The 16,213-nt window shown below is 42.9% G+C and overlaps 1 protein-coding gene across 4 annotated transcripts in view; it reads right to left on the minus strand.

Moving 5' to 3' along the window:
• The window catches only part of MTM1 (myotubularin 1), a 179,904-nt gene that overhangs the window by 26,139 nt on the left and 137,552 nt on the right, over positions 1–16,213 (minus strand). For all 4 annotated transcript variants that reach the window (XM_033943978.1, XM_033943976.1, XM_033943977.1 and 1 more), the window contains 2 exons: positions 9,865–10,050; positions 1,093–1,299 (listed from right to left, as the gene is read on the minus strand). In XM_033943978.1, coding sequence (XP_033799869.1) covers positions 1,093–1,299; positions 9,865–10,050 — 393 coding nt within the window. The remainder of the gene's footprint in view (positions 1–1,092; positions 1,300–9,864; positions 10,051–16,213) is intronic.

The following is a 16,213-nucleotide window of genomic DNA, read 5'->3' on the forward strand; positions in this document are numbered from 1 at the left end:
CTAATTCTGCTATTTTTTTTTTTTTTGCAGTTGCACCATGGAGCGATACAGAGACATTATTACAGGAAAAGAATGGAGAATAAAACAGACTAATAATTGCTAACATTTTGTTGCTTTTTGACACACAGTGAACAGAGGATTTCAATATATTGTCTACAACAGGGGTGTCAAAATCCCTCCTCCAGGGCTGCAATCCAGTCGAGTTTTCAGGATTTCCCCAATGAATATACATGAGATCTATTAGCATACAATGAAAGCAGTGCATGCAAATAGATCTCATGCATATTCATTAGGGAAATCCTGAAAACCCGACTGGATTGTGGCCCTCGAGGAGGGACTTTGACACCCCTGGTCTACAGTGATGCCTGGATCCATTGCCTGGGTGGTGACTCCTAATGTGCTATGTAGCTATAGGTCTTCCATAAGTACATCACAGTGCTCAGAGAAATGGACTGCGAACCAGGGAAGCCAAGGTGAAGTCACTTAACCCTCCACTGCTACAAGGGACAATGAAAATACCTCCTGTATCTGAAAGTAACTTTCTTTGCATTACTACTGAAAATGCATGAGCTAAACATAAACCATCAGGGAGACACTTGTGTGTTACATCGATGGGGATTGGGTCCTTAAAATATTGCTTATCTTGAGATGTGCCACTGAAAGGGTATGGCTAAGGTTCATGTACTGCTCCTTAGTGTGCCCCTTTGTGGACACCGGTGGGATATTTGAACTTATATTTAAGATTTGTGGGATGGAGGGGCCTAGAAAATTTATGTTTTAATTTTCTTGCCCATACTATTCCAAACTTTCTGTCTTCTGTTGGAAGAGATTTCAAACCCATATGTGAAAGAATTACATTGATTTTTAGATTAATTAGGGCAGAAAAGCCGCTGTTTCTTTCAGTAGTGCAGTTCCTTTTTTAACCAGTGGTTTACTGGGGCTGCAGGCCAAACAGCTCTCATATCTACAAAACCGAAGAACATGCGTCCATATACTATATTAACATGCTAGACAGTAAATTTCAGTACATGGGTGTGCATCCCCAATTTAATATCCTCAAACGATATTTATTGCAGTATTTTTTATGCTTACCGATGCAAACTTATGTCCAAAGCTTATCCATTCCTTTTGCACTAATACTTCAAAACCTATAATTGTCCTGTAATAGCTGTCTAGCATTAGCATAGCCAGTGATGTCAGCTGTGCTGTTCTGTCCCAACCATCGCTACAGTGCACAACCACAGAGCTTTTTCCTGATGAAACCTTGTCTGCGACTTGAATAGCTCCTGTCAAAACAAGCTGCAAAAAGTTGATAGACAAACATAATTGCAAAAGGTTACTAACGTTTAAAAAAAAGGTTAACCACATTTTTTACTGTAATTTCTTAAATGACCTGCAATACAATATTTTAAAATTTTAGCAATTTCTAACCTCCCCCCCCCCTTTTTTTTATGAAGCCACATTAACGTTTTTTATTGATGGCTGCTGTGGCAAAAGTTCTGACACTCATAGGAAGTCTAAGAGCATTGGAACTTTTAATAATAATAATAACAGTTTATATACCGCATGACCGCGAAGTTCTATGTGGTTTACAATGATTAAAAATGTTACAAATTGAGTAGAACTAACAGAGTTAAAGTCTAGCGGTCAGTTATTGTGCGGAAAGATTGTGCAGAGCAGCTACCTAAGTACTATAGGAACAGATATGTTTTTAGGTGTCTCCTAAATTCCCCATAAGTATTAGCAAAAATGAATAATTGTTTCAGATCTTTATCCCATAATGCTGCCTGATATGAGAAGGGATGTTGATGATGTCTTTTAAATTTACATCCTCTAACCGGTGGATATCCTGGATTTACCTTCTGAGTTCTGTTAGTATCCAGTCAGGCAGAGCTCAGCCAGGGAAAGAAAAGAACTTCAAAAGGATTTTTACCCTATTTTTCTTTCCCCCTAGGGTTCCTTAGTGTACAAGACATTTTAGTAGCATGTTGAACGGCTACATCAAAACAGGACAAAGTAATAATTTCTTGTATTAATTTTCTAAGTAACATTTATATCTGAATTTCGCTGTGTATATGTTATACACTGGTTCCCTCTTCTTAACATTTTATCTAAAAGTTGGTATCATATCTTTCAGGGCAGGAGCTGAACCTGCTGCAAACACAGGCAGCATACAATTTGGTTGCAGAAGTAAATGTGAAACCTTGAAGGAGAAGTTTCCCTGTTACCTCCCAACACGCAGGAAATAGCTCAGAGTTGGGAAGTTACAGTGACACTTTCAGAGTCTCTAAGAACTAAACCTTTAGTTGATACAATTTGGTTGGCAATCTCAGACTTAGCAAGGTCGATTCACCCTGTGGTTTATAACTTGCCTACTCAAGTAAATGATCTTGGAAACAGGGCGTCTCAGGTTGAAAAAGACTATCAAGAGATTAAATCCTAAATTGGAAAAATGGCAACAATGAAACAAACAGTGGATCAAATTCAGTCAGCTCAAGTAGCTATTAAGAAAGATGTAAATACTGTAAGAGCTAAATTAAGAGTCCCTGAAAAATCCTTTAAGAAGCAAGAACTTGAGGACTGTAAATTTTCCACATGATGCTATGGACTCCATGAAGGACTTAGTGAAACAGTACTGTATGGAAGTCTTTCACTTACCTTTGGACCAGATACCAATTATTTTATCTACTGGATAAAATATGATGGAGACCTGTGCCAATTGAGGAGATAATATTAGGCTCTTTGGAATCTCCTCAAGCTAAAACTTTGTTACTTACTTTGGGTAGTAGTGCTCAAGATACTACTTTAAGAATAAATTGAACCTATTTAAAGGTGTTTAAAATACATTTTTCCCTGATTTATCTATAATCCCAGAAAAGCTGGAGACAGTTTCTTTTGATGTGCATTGGCATTCTTCAATTGAGGGCTACTTTCCATCTCAGAACAGGAGTCTTGACAAGTGGGTTATGTATCTCCACCCGCAAGTTTCTGTAAAAGGAATTAAATTTTCTTCAGCTCCACCTCCTGCTCTGGGCTGCACTTCAGTTTCTCCTCAGTTCATACCAAAGCACTATAAGGAGATTTAGGATAAGTATGGGGATTCTCCCCAACATAGACAATTCTGTTCTTTTCTTAAAAGATCATTGAGAATCAAATCAACTTCAATATAAAACATGGTACAAAACATGTGAGTCAAAAGAAAACACCAAGGTAGAACTAACTAACCACCTACCTGAGTGCAACCAGCACTAACACTGATGGAGATCCCAAAGGTACTCCTATGACTGTACAATTGAAAAGTTACAACGCTCTTCAAATACTTCTGACGAGCAGAAATCCAAACTTCTGGATACAAATACCTGTCTGAGACAGAAAGCAGGCTACATGGAAATTTGACAGGGTGGACTATTAAGACTCCTGTACCCTTCTACCAAAAAGATTATCAAGGGTAAGAACCTAATCTTCCCTTCTGATTCAAAGGGTACATGAGTATTGATAAGTGGGACATACCATAGCTGTTCCTGGAGTCCAGGGCGGGATAGATGAGATTGCTGTCAGCACCGTGGGACCCGAAGGCAGAGTCCATACGTGCTGCCTCGTCCAAACTGTAAAATTTTGTAAAAGTATGGAGGGTGGACCATGTAGCCACCCTACAAATCTCTTTAAGTGTTATTGCTGGAGCTTCTACCCTTGAAGCTGCCACACTTTTAGTGGAGTGATCTTTCAAAGATATTGGTGACTATTTACCACAGCCAATATACACAGAGGCAATCACAGAGGCGAATACATCTGGAGATAGACGTCTTAGAGGCTGTTTTTCCCCACTTGCCACTATTTGTTAAAACAAAAAGATGATTTGAAAGATGAAATTCATTTGACACTTCTAGGTAATGGAGAAAAACCCTCCTAACATCCAGCAACTCTAACATCTTATCATTTTTCTTTGAACCCTTGGCCTGGAACAAAGAAAACCACACTTTCTGATTAATATGGAAGGCTGACACCACCTTCAGCAAAAAACAGGGAACTGTATGGAGTGTAACCCCAGCCTCTGTAAACTTGACGAACAGCTCTCTGCATGAGAACACCTGTAATTCTGAGTCTCTTTGTGCCGAAGTGATGGCTATTAGGAAAACTGTTCCCCCTTCGCATTGTCATGCGCATGATCCAGAGGTCCAGTTAGAAAAGGACTGGAAAGATTGTGGCTTCTGGTACTATGCTGGATTTTAGAGAAAAATTACAATTAATAACAATAGCTCTGCAAGTTCATTTTTCAATTCTATCAGCACTCTGGGATGTACACCATCCAGTCCAGGCGATATGCTACTGTTCAATTTGTCAAATTGACCCATTACATCTTCCAGTGTTACAGAGATTTGTTTGAATTTCTCCCCCACATCTTCCTCAGTGAAGACTGAAGCAAAGAATTCATTTAATCTCTCCACTATGGCCTTGTCTTCCCCTGAGAGCCCCTTTTATCCCTTAGTCAGTGAGCAGTACATCAATACACCCATTGTAAAACTAAACAAGCCAGACTAGTACAGATCAATCCTAACAGAAAACCATATCTTTCGAACACACAGAACACAGAAAACACCTTCGCCTAGTATGGAATATGTCATCACAAACTAATCCCTCCCCCTTTTACAAAACTGTAGTGTGGATTTTAGCCACGGTGGTAACAGTTCTGACGCTCATAGAATTCTGAGCATCAGAGCTGCTACCACCACGGCTGGCACTAAAAAACACTCTACAGTTTTGTAAAAGAGGGGATAAAATAGAAATACATAGACAAAGGTTAAATTGAACCAGCAAGAAGCTGGACTCTGCATAAAATGCATCACCACAGAAACAGTGACACATGTCTCCTAAAGCAATAAATAAATAGAAAATTTTTGTTCTACCTTTGTCTTCTCTGGTTTCTGCTTTCCTCATCTTCTTGTTACTCTCTTCCTTCCGTCCACTGTCTGCCGTCTCTCTGCCCCTCCCTATATGGCATCTTCTCTCCTATGCCCCTCCCAGAAACTATATGCCTCCCCCTTCCATCTCTCCTTTCACCTCTATTGGTCTGGCATCTCTCTCCTCTCCTTCCCTCTCGCACACCTCTCTTCTGCAATCCCTTTCTTCCCTCATTTTTTTTTTCAATTTATTTTCTGCATCCATCTAGATGTTCTTACTACCCTCTCATCAATTTCCTTTTTTACTGTCTACCTACAGCTCGCCACCTCTTTCCCTCACCCCCTCCAGTATTTCCCTAATTCAATCCTGCCCTCTTCTCTCTCCCCACTTCCATCATCTGCCCCTTCTCCCTACTTCCATCATCTGCCCTCTTCTCTCTCCCCTTTCTCCCCACTTCCATCATCTGCCCCCTTCTCTCAATCTCTCCATCCACCACAGGCCCATCTTCCCATCTTTCTCCCTTCCTCACCTTTCTGATTTTGGCAACAAGATCTGCAAACCCCCCCCCCCCAGTCCACGATGACACTTAAGATTGGCAACGGGCCTCCTTCTACCCTGGCATCAACAGAACTTCGGCAACGAGGTGCTCAGTCAAAAGCGGAAACAGGAAGCTGAGTCAGAGGGAAGCTTCTGATGTGAGCACTAGAGAATGGCACGGGGAAAAAAATCTGTCCCCGTCACCGCACCGTCCCCTTCACTGCCCCGTCACCGCCATCCCATTCACTGCCCCGTCACTGTCCCCACAGCATCCATACAAGCCTCAGTATTGCAATATTTAGCTTATTCCTTCCTTATAAATCAAAGTTCTGGTTGCTGAACTGGAGAAAGAGATGTTCAGCTGGCAGGGCTTTGTTTATAAATTTTTATCAACACAACTAATATACTATTTTATCCTGAAGCAAAAAGAAATAGAATTTTTTTTCTACCTTTGTTGTCTGGTTTCTGCTTTCCTCGTTTTCTCATTCAATTCCTTCCATCCACTGTCTCTCTTCTCTCTGCGTCTTCCATTTGCTCTGTTACTGTGCCTCTCCCTTTTTCCCTCCTTCCAAATTGGTCTGGCACCCATCTTCTTCCCTCCGCTCCCCCCATAGTCTGGCATCTCTGTCTTCTTCCCTGCCAGCGTCTTCTCCCCACTCTCTCTTCCCCATTTCCCTTCAGCGTCTTCTCCCCACTCTCTCTTCCCCATTTCCTTTCAGCGTCCTTCTCCCCCCGTCTTCCCCATGTCCTATCAGCATCCTTCTCCCCCCTGTCTTCCCCATGTCCTGTCAGCGTCCTTCTCCCCCCCTCTGTTTTCCCCATGTGCTTTCAGCTTCCTTTTCCCCCCTCTGTCTTCCCCATGTGCTTTCAGTGTCCTTCTCCACCCCTCTGTCTTCCCCATGTGCTTTCAGCGTCCTTCTCCCCCCTCTGTCTTCCCCATGTGCTTTCAGCGTCCTTCTCCCTCCTCTGTTTTACCCATTTCCCTTAAGCGTCTTTTCCTCTCCCCTCCACCTTTCCTCCCTTTCTCCCACGCCCACCCGACCGACAACAGGCTCGGTCCGACAAACCTCCCTGCCCTGTGGTCGCGAGTCTAAATTATCTTCTTACAGCAGCCAAGCATTTTAGTTGCATATGGCTGCCGTAAAGGTCATCTCTGACGCAACTTCCGGTTGCATCAGAGATGACCTTTACAGCAGCCACACGCAGCTTCAATACTCCAGCTGCTGTAAGAAGGTAATTTAGACTCGCGGCCACAGGGCATGGAGGTTTGTCAGACCGGGCCTGTTGTCGGTCAGTCGGGCGGGGGGGGGGGAAGCGCCACGAACGTAAAGGGACCTGGCTGGCTATGCATCCCCCCCTAAGGCTGCACCCGGGGCGGACTGCCCCCCCTTGGTACGCCACTGCGTGATCCCCTTCTTTATCATTCCTTGCATTCTGTTCGTCCTTTTCATCACCGCCGCACATTGTGCAGACGGCTTCATCGACTTGTCGATCAGAACTCCCAAGTCTCTTTCCTGGGATGTCTCTCCAAGTATCGCCCTGGACATCCTGTATTTGTGCATGAGATTTTTGTTACCTACATGCATCACTTTACACTTATCCACATGGAACCTCATCTGCTATGTTGATGCCCATTCCTCTAGCCTGATTATGTCCCGTTACAGATCTTCGCAATCCCCCTGTGTCTTTACTACTCTGAATAACTTCGTATCGTCCGCAAATTTAATCACCTCACTCTTTGTACCAATGTCCAGATCATTTATAAAGATGTTGAAGAGCATGGGTCCAAGCACCGAGCCCTGCGGCACCCCACTGGTGACGCTCTTCCTGTCCAAGTATTGCCCATTTACCCCCTCTCTGTTTCCTATGCTCCAGCCAGTTTTTAATCCACATGAGTATTTCATCCTCTATTCCATGGCTCGCAATTTTCCGACATAGTCGTTCATGTGAAACCTTATCAAACGCTTTCTGAAAATCCAGATATACAATGTCTACCGGGTCGCCCTTGTCTATCTGCCTGTTTACTCCCTCAAAGAAGTGCAGCAAGTTCGTCAAACACGATCTGCCTTTGCTAAAACCGTGCTGACTGGTCCTCATCAGCCCGTGTCCGTCAAGGTGATCAATGATGCAGTCCTTTATCAGCGACTCTACCATATTTCCCGGTACTGAGGTCAGACTCACCAGTCTGTAGTTTCCCGGATCTCCCCTCGAACCTTTCTTGAAGATCGGCATAACATTTGCCACCTCCCAGTCTTCCGGAATCTTTCCTGATTTGATCGACAGATTGGCTATTAGTTGAAGCAGTTCAGCTATGGTCCCTTTCAGTTCCTTGATGACCCTCGGATGGATCAGGCCAGGGATCAGGCCAGGGATGGGTGGGAGCTGGGGAACCAGGGCAGGAATTAAACACTAAACAAGGACTTTCCTCAGTTTCTATCTATGCCATAATCTGATCTGATCTTATGCTCTGAAATGCAATCCAAAACACTATTCTAGACTAAAACACTTTTTATATAAAAATCCTAACAGAGACTCTAAAAGCTATACTATTGCCTAAACTGACTTTCCTGAAAAAGCAGAGTATTGAACTAAAAAGTAAAAGAGAAGGACAATGAAATAACTTACTGAAGCCCACATTTTACCTTTTCCCAAGTTTGAATGCCAGCAGGTAAGATATTCCAATGGAGCTTTTCTTCCCCTTAGCATACCCTCAATCAGCACCTCTTCATCCCATGTGGCAAATGGTACATGGGCACTCTTCAGATGCTCAATACAGGTCAAATAAGCATGAGACAGGGTATTAGGTCTGAGGACTCTATCCCTATCAATTTTGAGGTAAAATGAGGTATTTTTAAAAAGTTTGAGAACTTAGGAAAAAAAAAAAGGAAATCCAAGATGGCTGCTATGGCAGTGTTAGGGCATTAAATAAATGGCTTAAAAATGCTTCAGGGCTGACCAAAAACAACAAAAAATAGGATTTTTTTTTTTGGGGGAGGGGGAAGGGAAACAAAGCCCTGGCTGCAGAAACAGTCGAAACACAGTTTTTCAGACTCCCCCCCCCCCACCCGATTTTCCCATAGGATGTCACAGCCTTTACTCACAGACCATGTGCTGTGGAAATGGTGCTACAGTCTGCTTCAGCTCTTTGAAAAGAGTAGCTGGAACTGGAGGGATTCTCTGCCTCAAGCCGCCAGTCAGCTGTCACACAAGATCTTCGGGCCGTCAGTTAGACCTTAGTCAGACTAAGCCTTCACCTCCTCAGGCCGTGATGAACACTGAAAAGAGGAAGGGGAGGCGAAACTGCAGCCAGTACCGTGAATGCTCTGAAGGATGGTATTGTTGCCTAAAGCCTGCACTCACGCTTCTGACCAAATCAAAGAAGCAAGGAAATGTTGAGGGTCTGGAATCCTGAGCTCCACGAAATCTTCAGTAGGCTGGCTGCACAGATCCTCAAAGGATTCATCTGCCAGCTGCAGACTAAAGTCTGTTCCTCTGTAAAGGAGGCACAGCAGTGCCTTGGGTCGCATTAAAACTGTAAACCAAAAAACACCGCAAAATAATAAAGAAATAAAGGGAACAGATCAGCACAACACCTTTATGCTCACTTGCAGAAGGAAGAACTGAGAGGAGCAGCAGAGACTGGGGAGGAGGAGGAGCTGAAAAGCTATGATTGACATCTGCAAAATGATCGCAAGCAGGCATGGACAACCCTATGATTCAGCATACGATCCCTATTGCACTGGAATAGCATGTTAGCCTCTGTTAGATATAAAGGGAGGCTTATCAGATTGCACTAACTTCTATCTACAGTATGCCCTTCATGGATGGCATTTGAAAACTGGACCTAGCTCAACCAAACTTGGTCTAGAGCTTTGGTTGTTGGGAGAACATTAAACTGTTTGCATTTTGAAACTTAGGGAATGCTTTTGTGATGGGCAATGGACAAATCTGAGAATGCAGGCATTGGAAATACATTGAGACTCAAAGGCTAGGTAGAATGTTCCTCTTTTTGTTTCAATTTTACATTGGTACTACTGTCACACAATACCACAGAGAAAAAGGTGATTCAGAAGAGAGATCTTTTTAAGCTACATATTTCCATACAAATTGGTTTATCTTTTATGGTATAGGGGTCCTTTTATCAAGCCGCACTAGCGGGGTTACCGCGTCGTACATTTCATCACGCGCCAACCCCCGCGGCTGGCTAAACAACTAACGCCTGCTCAATGCAGACATTAGCGGCTAGTGCGGCAGGCGGTTTAACGTGCGTTAAATCCCTACTGCAGTTTGATAAAAGGACCCCATAATTAAATTTGATATTTTTCTTGTATCCATATAGCTTTTCTTATTAAAGTTATGGCATGCCAATATCCCATTATAATCAACAGAAAGAGGGAGTGAAATACCATTTTTATAACGTGAACTCACCTTGATATGTTCTAACCAATGGGTTGATTCCAGACTAGATAGCCAGTGAGATTCTTCCACATGAGGATAAATGATATCCTTTAACTTTTTCAAAGATTCCCTCATGACATGAATATTATGGATATCCAAGAAGAAGAGTTCTGCATTCTGATAAGCATCATCATTTTCATATCCTCCTCCTGTTGCCTAAATATGATGTGAAGTGAATGATATTGCTTTTAAACTTGTCCTCAGTGTAGAAATGCCAACACATTTCATATTTAACCAACAAAAGACCTGAAGTAAGAGAAACACCACCACTATAGACATACAATATAACTCTCACCTAGAACCTTACTGGATCAAGAACTCCTCCAAAAGGAACTGATATATAAAGGCTTCTAGATTTTTTTTAACCAATGCAAGGATGTCCCAATCTCTGTATCTTTGTTACATAAATGGTGGTGGAGTTTAGTTCCCAACAGAAGTTATGATAGTATTTTACAAAAATGGTGTGATGAATTAGGGATTCAAATATCATTGGACAATTTTAGTCAAGCTATCCATCGCTTGCCTAAAATTATTAAGGGTTATGTTTGGAAGGAATGTACATATAGAATGCTACATAGGGCATATTTCTCACAAGTGCAAGCATTCCATGCGGGATTAGTTAATTCTCCCAATTGTGTTAAATGTAATAAAGCTCTTAATACACTCTCTCGTGCTTTGGGGCAATGTCCTCTTATCAAGTCATTCTGGTCTGCCATCCTATTATTTTTAGGTTCATTATGGAATAGTAAATTAGTGGAATCCCCAAGGGGGGTGTTATTTGGTGAAGCTGCTGCTTGTGGGGTATTTGGACAAGGAAGAAGCATTTTATTTCAAAAGGCATGTATGATTGGTCATAAATGCATTTTGCAATATTGGTTACAGAAAGATCCTCCTAGTTTTTGGCACTGGAGGAACCAACTCCATCGTTTAATTTTATTTGAGGTTTGGGAGGTTCGTATATTTCCTAGATGAACTCGTCTCTTTTTGAAAAATTGGGATCCCTATATTCAAAATTTTTCCTCTAGAGCACGAAGTATGATTCTTAATGTTTTACACTGAAGCTTTGGAAACATTCATTGCATTCCAACACCTGGTAATTTGTGTCACCTTCCATTCCAGGGGAGGGGAGGGGAGGGAATAGGGGGGATGATAGTAATTTGTATGGAAATACTTGAATTGTATATTTGCTTAATTCCTTCATTACAACGTTATAATTGGAAATAAAAAGAATGCGGGGGAAGTGAACAGGGGGGTGTATAGAGGAATGAAATAGGTCATATGGAAATATGTATGGAAAAATTATAATTGTGAATCTAATTGTAATGAATATCTTTTTGTATTATATTATTGTATATTTATTTGATTCCTTCAATAAAATGTTATAAATTAAATTGATATAAAGAGATATCAGTGAATAAGTGCTCACTAGCACCTTGAAATAGATAAATGGAACAGGTAGCTCATTTTGTCAACATACTAACATCATATAGCTCCTTAAATTTTTTTTAAATATGAAGTGCTCAATACTGAATAAGCTTAATATTAAAGTCCATAAGAAGAGTCCAAAATACAGTGAAAATGAAAAAACAAATTGCTAAAAAATACAATTAAAAAAAAAAATGTATGATTAAACAAAATTCACAAATATGTTTCAAAAAAGTCATGTGTTAATAATAGTGACCAATGATATTACTTCATTACAATTCAATGGTTTGAGGTTGCAGCTCTACTCACTCGAGGAACGTAGAGAGAGGGGAGATATGATCGAGACATTCAAGTACCTCACGGGTCGCATCGAAGTGGAAGAGGATATCTTCTTTATCAAGAGTCCCGCGGCAACAAGGGGACATCAGTGGAAAATCAGGGGCGGGAAACTGCACGGTGACACTAGGAAGTTCTTCTTCACCGAAAGGGTGGTTGATCGCTGGAATAGTCTTCCACTTCAGGTTATTGAGGCCAGAAGCGTGCCAGATTTTAAAGCCAAATGGGACAAACATGTGGGATCTATCCGCAAAGATAGATAGGGAGGGTCATTGGAGTGGGCAGACTTGATGGGCCGTGGCCCTTATCTGCCGTCTATTTCTATGTTTCTATGTTTCTATGAGGTGATGTTTGAATGGAGCATGATTTTGGCATCAAGTGGCAGAAAGGACTTTTTGCCGCAAATAAATCCCTGAAGGAGGCGTTTTGACACTGGAGTGCTGGGGAGGGGGGTATGGGGTGGGCGGATGGTTTTTGACTTGTCTTGTTGAGTTCTTTAGTCTCCGTGCAGAAACCCAGCGGATGAATATCTTATCTTTAGTTTTGTATAGGTTATGTAAGTGATCAGACTATAATATTTCCTTTGTATGTGACTTTGTTAAAATGTCCGTTTATATTAATATATTGGAAGTCAATTTGGGGACAAATACATTTAGTACTAGATTCAAATGTTCCAATGTCATATGAGGCTATAATTTGTGGAACAATTTTACATGTGAAACCCACTCTAGATAAATATAAGAGTCGTCTATTTATGATCCTAACAAGTATAGCCATTCAATTGATTACAAGTAATTGGAAAAACCATGATAGAATTAATTATACATTTTGGTGGGTGAAGGGGGGGGAACACAGTTAGGGTTAAACTTTCCCTGTTTTGCAGAACATTCCCAGGAACTAGCCAACTATCTATCACAATAGGCATCAGTAAAAAGGAATGTTTTAAATTCTACTTTAAATTTATCTACTGTATTCATCATTTGAAGTTTCTCTGGAAAAAAGCTCCTTCCTCCAAAGCCAGAAACTAGGCGTTTCTTTCAATAACCAAAATTGCATTATACATTTATGTTCAATCATACACGCCTTCTGAAATAAAAGACTCTTATTTTTACCAAAAACCCCACAGGTTGCTGCTTTACCAAAAATTACTCCCCTTGGAGAATCCACAACAGGACTACCCCATAAAGAACCCAAATATAATAGGATGGCAGACTAGAGAGTTGCGCGGGGACAGAAATCCCACCCGTCCCCACCCGTCCCCGCCAAAATCCCACCCATCCCCACCCGTCCCCGTGAGGAATCCCTCCGTCCCCACCCGTCCCCGTGAGGAATCCCTCCGTCCCCACCCGTCCCCGCGAGGAATCCCCTCCGTCCCCACCCGTCCCCGCGAGGAATCCCCTCCGTCCCCACCCGTCCCCGCGAGGAATCCCCTCCGTCACCATCCTTCCCTATAAACTTCAGAAATAGTTATTTTATTTAATTATGCTACTGAATTAAAGGCTCTGGTAGAGACCCATTTACAAATAAGCAAAGAGACTATTAATTTGGAAATATTAATTGGGAAGAATACATACTTTGTAAATGGGTTTCTACCAGAACCTCTAATGTAAATATAAAATATAAATACTCAGCTGATGAGAACCCACAAACTGTCAGCTGAGGACTTCCTTTGCAGTTGGCCTGGGGTCCCTTTTGCCAAGCTTGGCAGGCAGCAGTAGCGTCCCTGAGTCACAGATGCTGGCACCTCAGTGGCTCATGGATGCTGCCAGCGACTGCTGCGCTTGGTGGAGGGGAGTTCTGACCATCTCTAGAGGAGGTCCTCTGCTGGCGGTGCTTGGGGATCCCCACCAGTCACAGCAAGGGCCAACAAGTACTTCAACACTGTAGAAATAAAACCAGAAATGCATTTCCTTTTCTTTTGAACACAAAACAAAGATATCTGCCATATACATTTCCCAAGGCAGATGACTCTATGCAATGTCACCTCGGTAACAAAATACAAAAATAGACAAATACACCCCCTCCCTTTTTACTAAACCACAATAGTAGGTTTTAGCACAGGGAGTTACGCTGAATGCCTCGCGCTGCTCTCAATGCTCATAGGCTCCCTGCGCTAAAAAACAATATTGCGGTTTAGTAAAAGGGAGCCATAGTGCAAAATATAGACAGCAGATATAAATTCTCAAAACAGACACATTTTGATCACTAAATTGAAAATAAAATCATTTTTCCTACCTTTGCTGTTTGGTGATTTCATGAGTCTCTGGTTGCACTTTCTTCTTCTGACTGTGCATCCAATCTTTCTTCCTTTCTTTCAGCCTCCTGTATGTTTCCTCTCCTCCAGACCTCATTCTCTCCCCCAACTTTTTCTTTCTGTCTCCCTGTTCCCCCTTCTTTCTGTCTCTCTGTCTGCCCCCTTTCTTTCTTTCTCCGTGCCCTCCCCCAAGCCACTCGGTTTGCTGCCACCGCCATCGGGGAATAGTCCCCAAGCCACCGCTGTCCCAAGCTTTCCCTGCAGAAGCGTCGCGCTGACCAGCATTCCGCTCCCTGACGTCAATTCTGACGTAGGAGAGGAAGTTCCGGGCCAACAAGGCATTTCTCCTCATTCCATCCAGTCTGAGCCCCATCTCTCCTTGATCCAGCATTTCCCTTCTGTGTCTGTCAGAATTACCATTCCACCTATTTTCCAGCATCACCCTTCTTTGTGTCCATCTCACCTATATCCCTATCTCACCACTTTTTCAGAATCTTCATTTGTCTCTGTCCTTGTCTTTACCCCATATTCACCATTTGCCCTTTCAATGTCTTTATCTCCCCCCCCCCCACACACACTTTTTCAGCATTACTTCTATGTCTCTATTTCACCTCCTCTTCATGTCCCCTCTGTATCTCTATCCTTATTCAGAAGGTCCTGCTTACCCTTTCTCTTCTTTGTGTCACTATCTCCATTTTCAGCTTTCCCCCTTTTTCCTTTGTTAATGCACCCTGTAGCCAGAATCTTTCCACCCTCTCTCCACTCCGGCCCAGCCCAGTATGAAATATTTCCTTTTGTTTCTCTCCCCTCTCTCTTCTCCTCCCTCACCCACGAGTCCTGCATCTGGCCCTCTCCCTTCTACCTGCACCTGGCAACACCCCCCTGCTCCGCGGCTCTCTTAAGCAACTCGTCAGCAGCGGTGATCAAGACAAGCTGCCGACATCGAGGCCTTCCCTCTACGAGTCCCACCTTTGTGGAAAAAGGAAGTTGAAACAAGCGGGACTCGCAGAGGGTAGGCCCCGACGCCAGAAGCTTGTGTCGATCGTTGCTGCTAAGTTGCCGAAGAGAGCCGCAGGTAGAAGGGAGAGGGAGATAGGAAGGCTGTAGAAGCTCCGGAGCATGACACCGAACCCGGCCAGGATGATTTCTTTTTCAGGCTGCTGCTGCCGCTGCCATCTCCCACCCGAAATGACAAAAAACAGCCTAATGCCCGCGTCGGGAAATAGCCATGCTGAGCAGTGAGCTCAGCACGTACACAGATGAAAGCCTTGCTTGCTGATTGGTCCAGCGGCACGGTGGGACGGGGCCGCCGGACCAATCAGCAAGCAAGGCTTTCATCTGTGTACGTGCTGAGCTCACTGCTCAACATGGCTATTTCCCGACGCGACGCCAGACTTGCATCGCCAGAATTTAGGTAGGTTGTTTTCATCCCCGTGGGAGTCCCGTGGGCAAGGGGGCGTCCCCGTGGGAGTCCCGTGGGTCAGGGGGGCATCCCCGTGGGAGTCCCGTGGGCCAGGGGGCGTCCCCGTGGGAGTCCCGTGGGCCAGGGGGGGAACCCGCGGGATCCCCGCGGGACCCGCGGGATCCCCGCGATCCCCGTTCCCGTGCAGACCTCTATGGCAGACCAGAAAGACCTAATTAATGGACATATCCAAAAAGCATGAGCTAAAGTACCAGGATCTTTATCACATTTAATACAAATTGGGGAATTTACCAAATCCGCATGTTAATTGTGCTAATTTTTAATCAGAAACAAAGCTTACAAATCACGAATTCTGGCATTCTAAAAGAAAAAGAAAATACAAAAATGATCTAGTTCAAGCATTTAGGATATTCAGAGGAAAACTAGCTGTAATCTCCCAAGAGCTCACATCCAGATGTTTGAAAGTCAACGTATGAGTCAGAATTAGAACTTTCACTATTCTTAGTGCTCAGAAACTATTACTGGAGACAACTGGGAGCCTCATATAAAAATTCTCTGTGACTTCTGAGAACATTCAAATAAGAGTGAACCACTCCAAGTAAACACTTCAAAATATTTTAGAATACAGGCTGCATTTAAGAAACTGAATCTTGGATAAACTAAAGTGCTTTTAAAAAAAGCAGGGAACATAGGACTTCAACCAGTTGAGAATTCATGTAAAAAGCTACAACATGGCCAAGAATAAGAAAAAGACAACTTAAACAGAACTTCAGAAAAAAAGGAGATTCCTTAGTAAAAAAAAAAAAAAAAAAGTCTGATCATTCAGCCCACATCAACATTCTGGCAAGAAAGTGAAACTGGCTGCAAGGACTAGGGTTACC

This window comes from Geotrypetes seraphini, chromosome 5, assembly GCF_902459505.1.
Source record: "Geotrypetes seraphini chromosome 5, aGeoSer1.1, whole genome shotgun sequence".
NCBI classification, from domain to species: domain Eukaryota; kingdom Metazoa; phylum Chordata; class Amphibia; order Gymnophiona; family Dermophiidae; genus Geotrypetes; species Geotrypetes seraphini.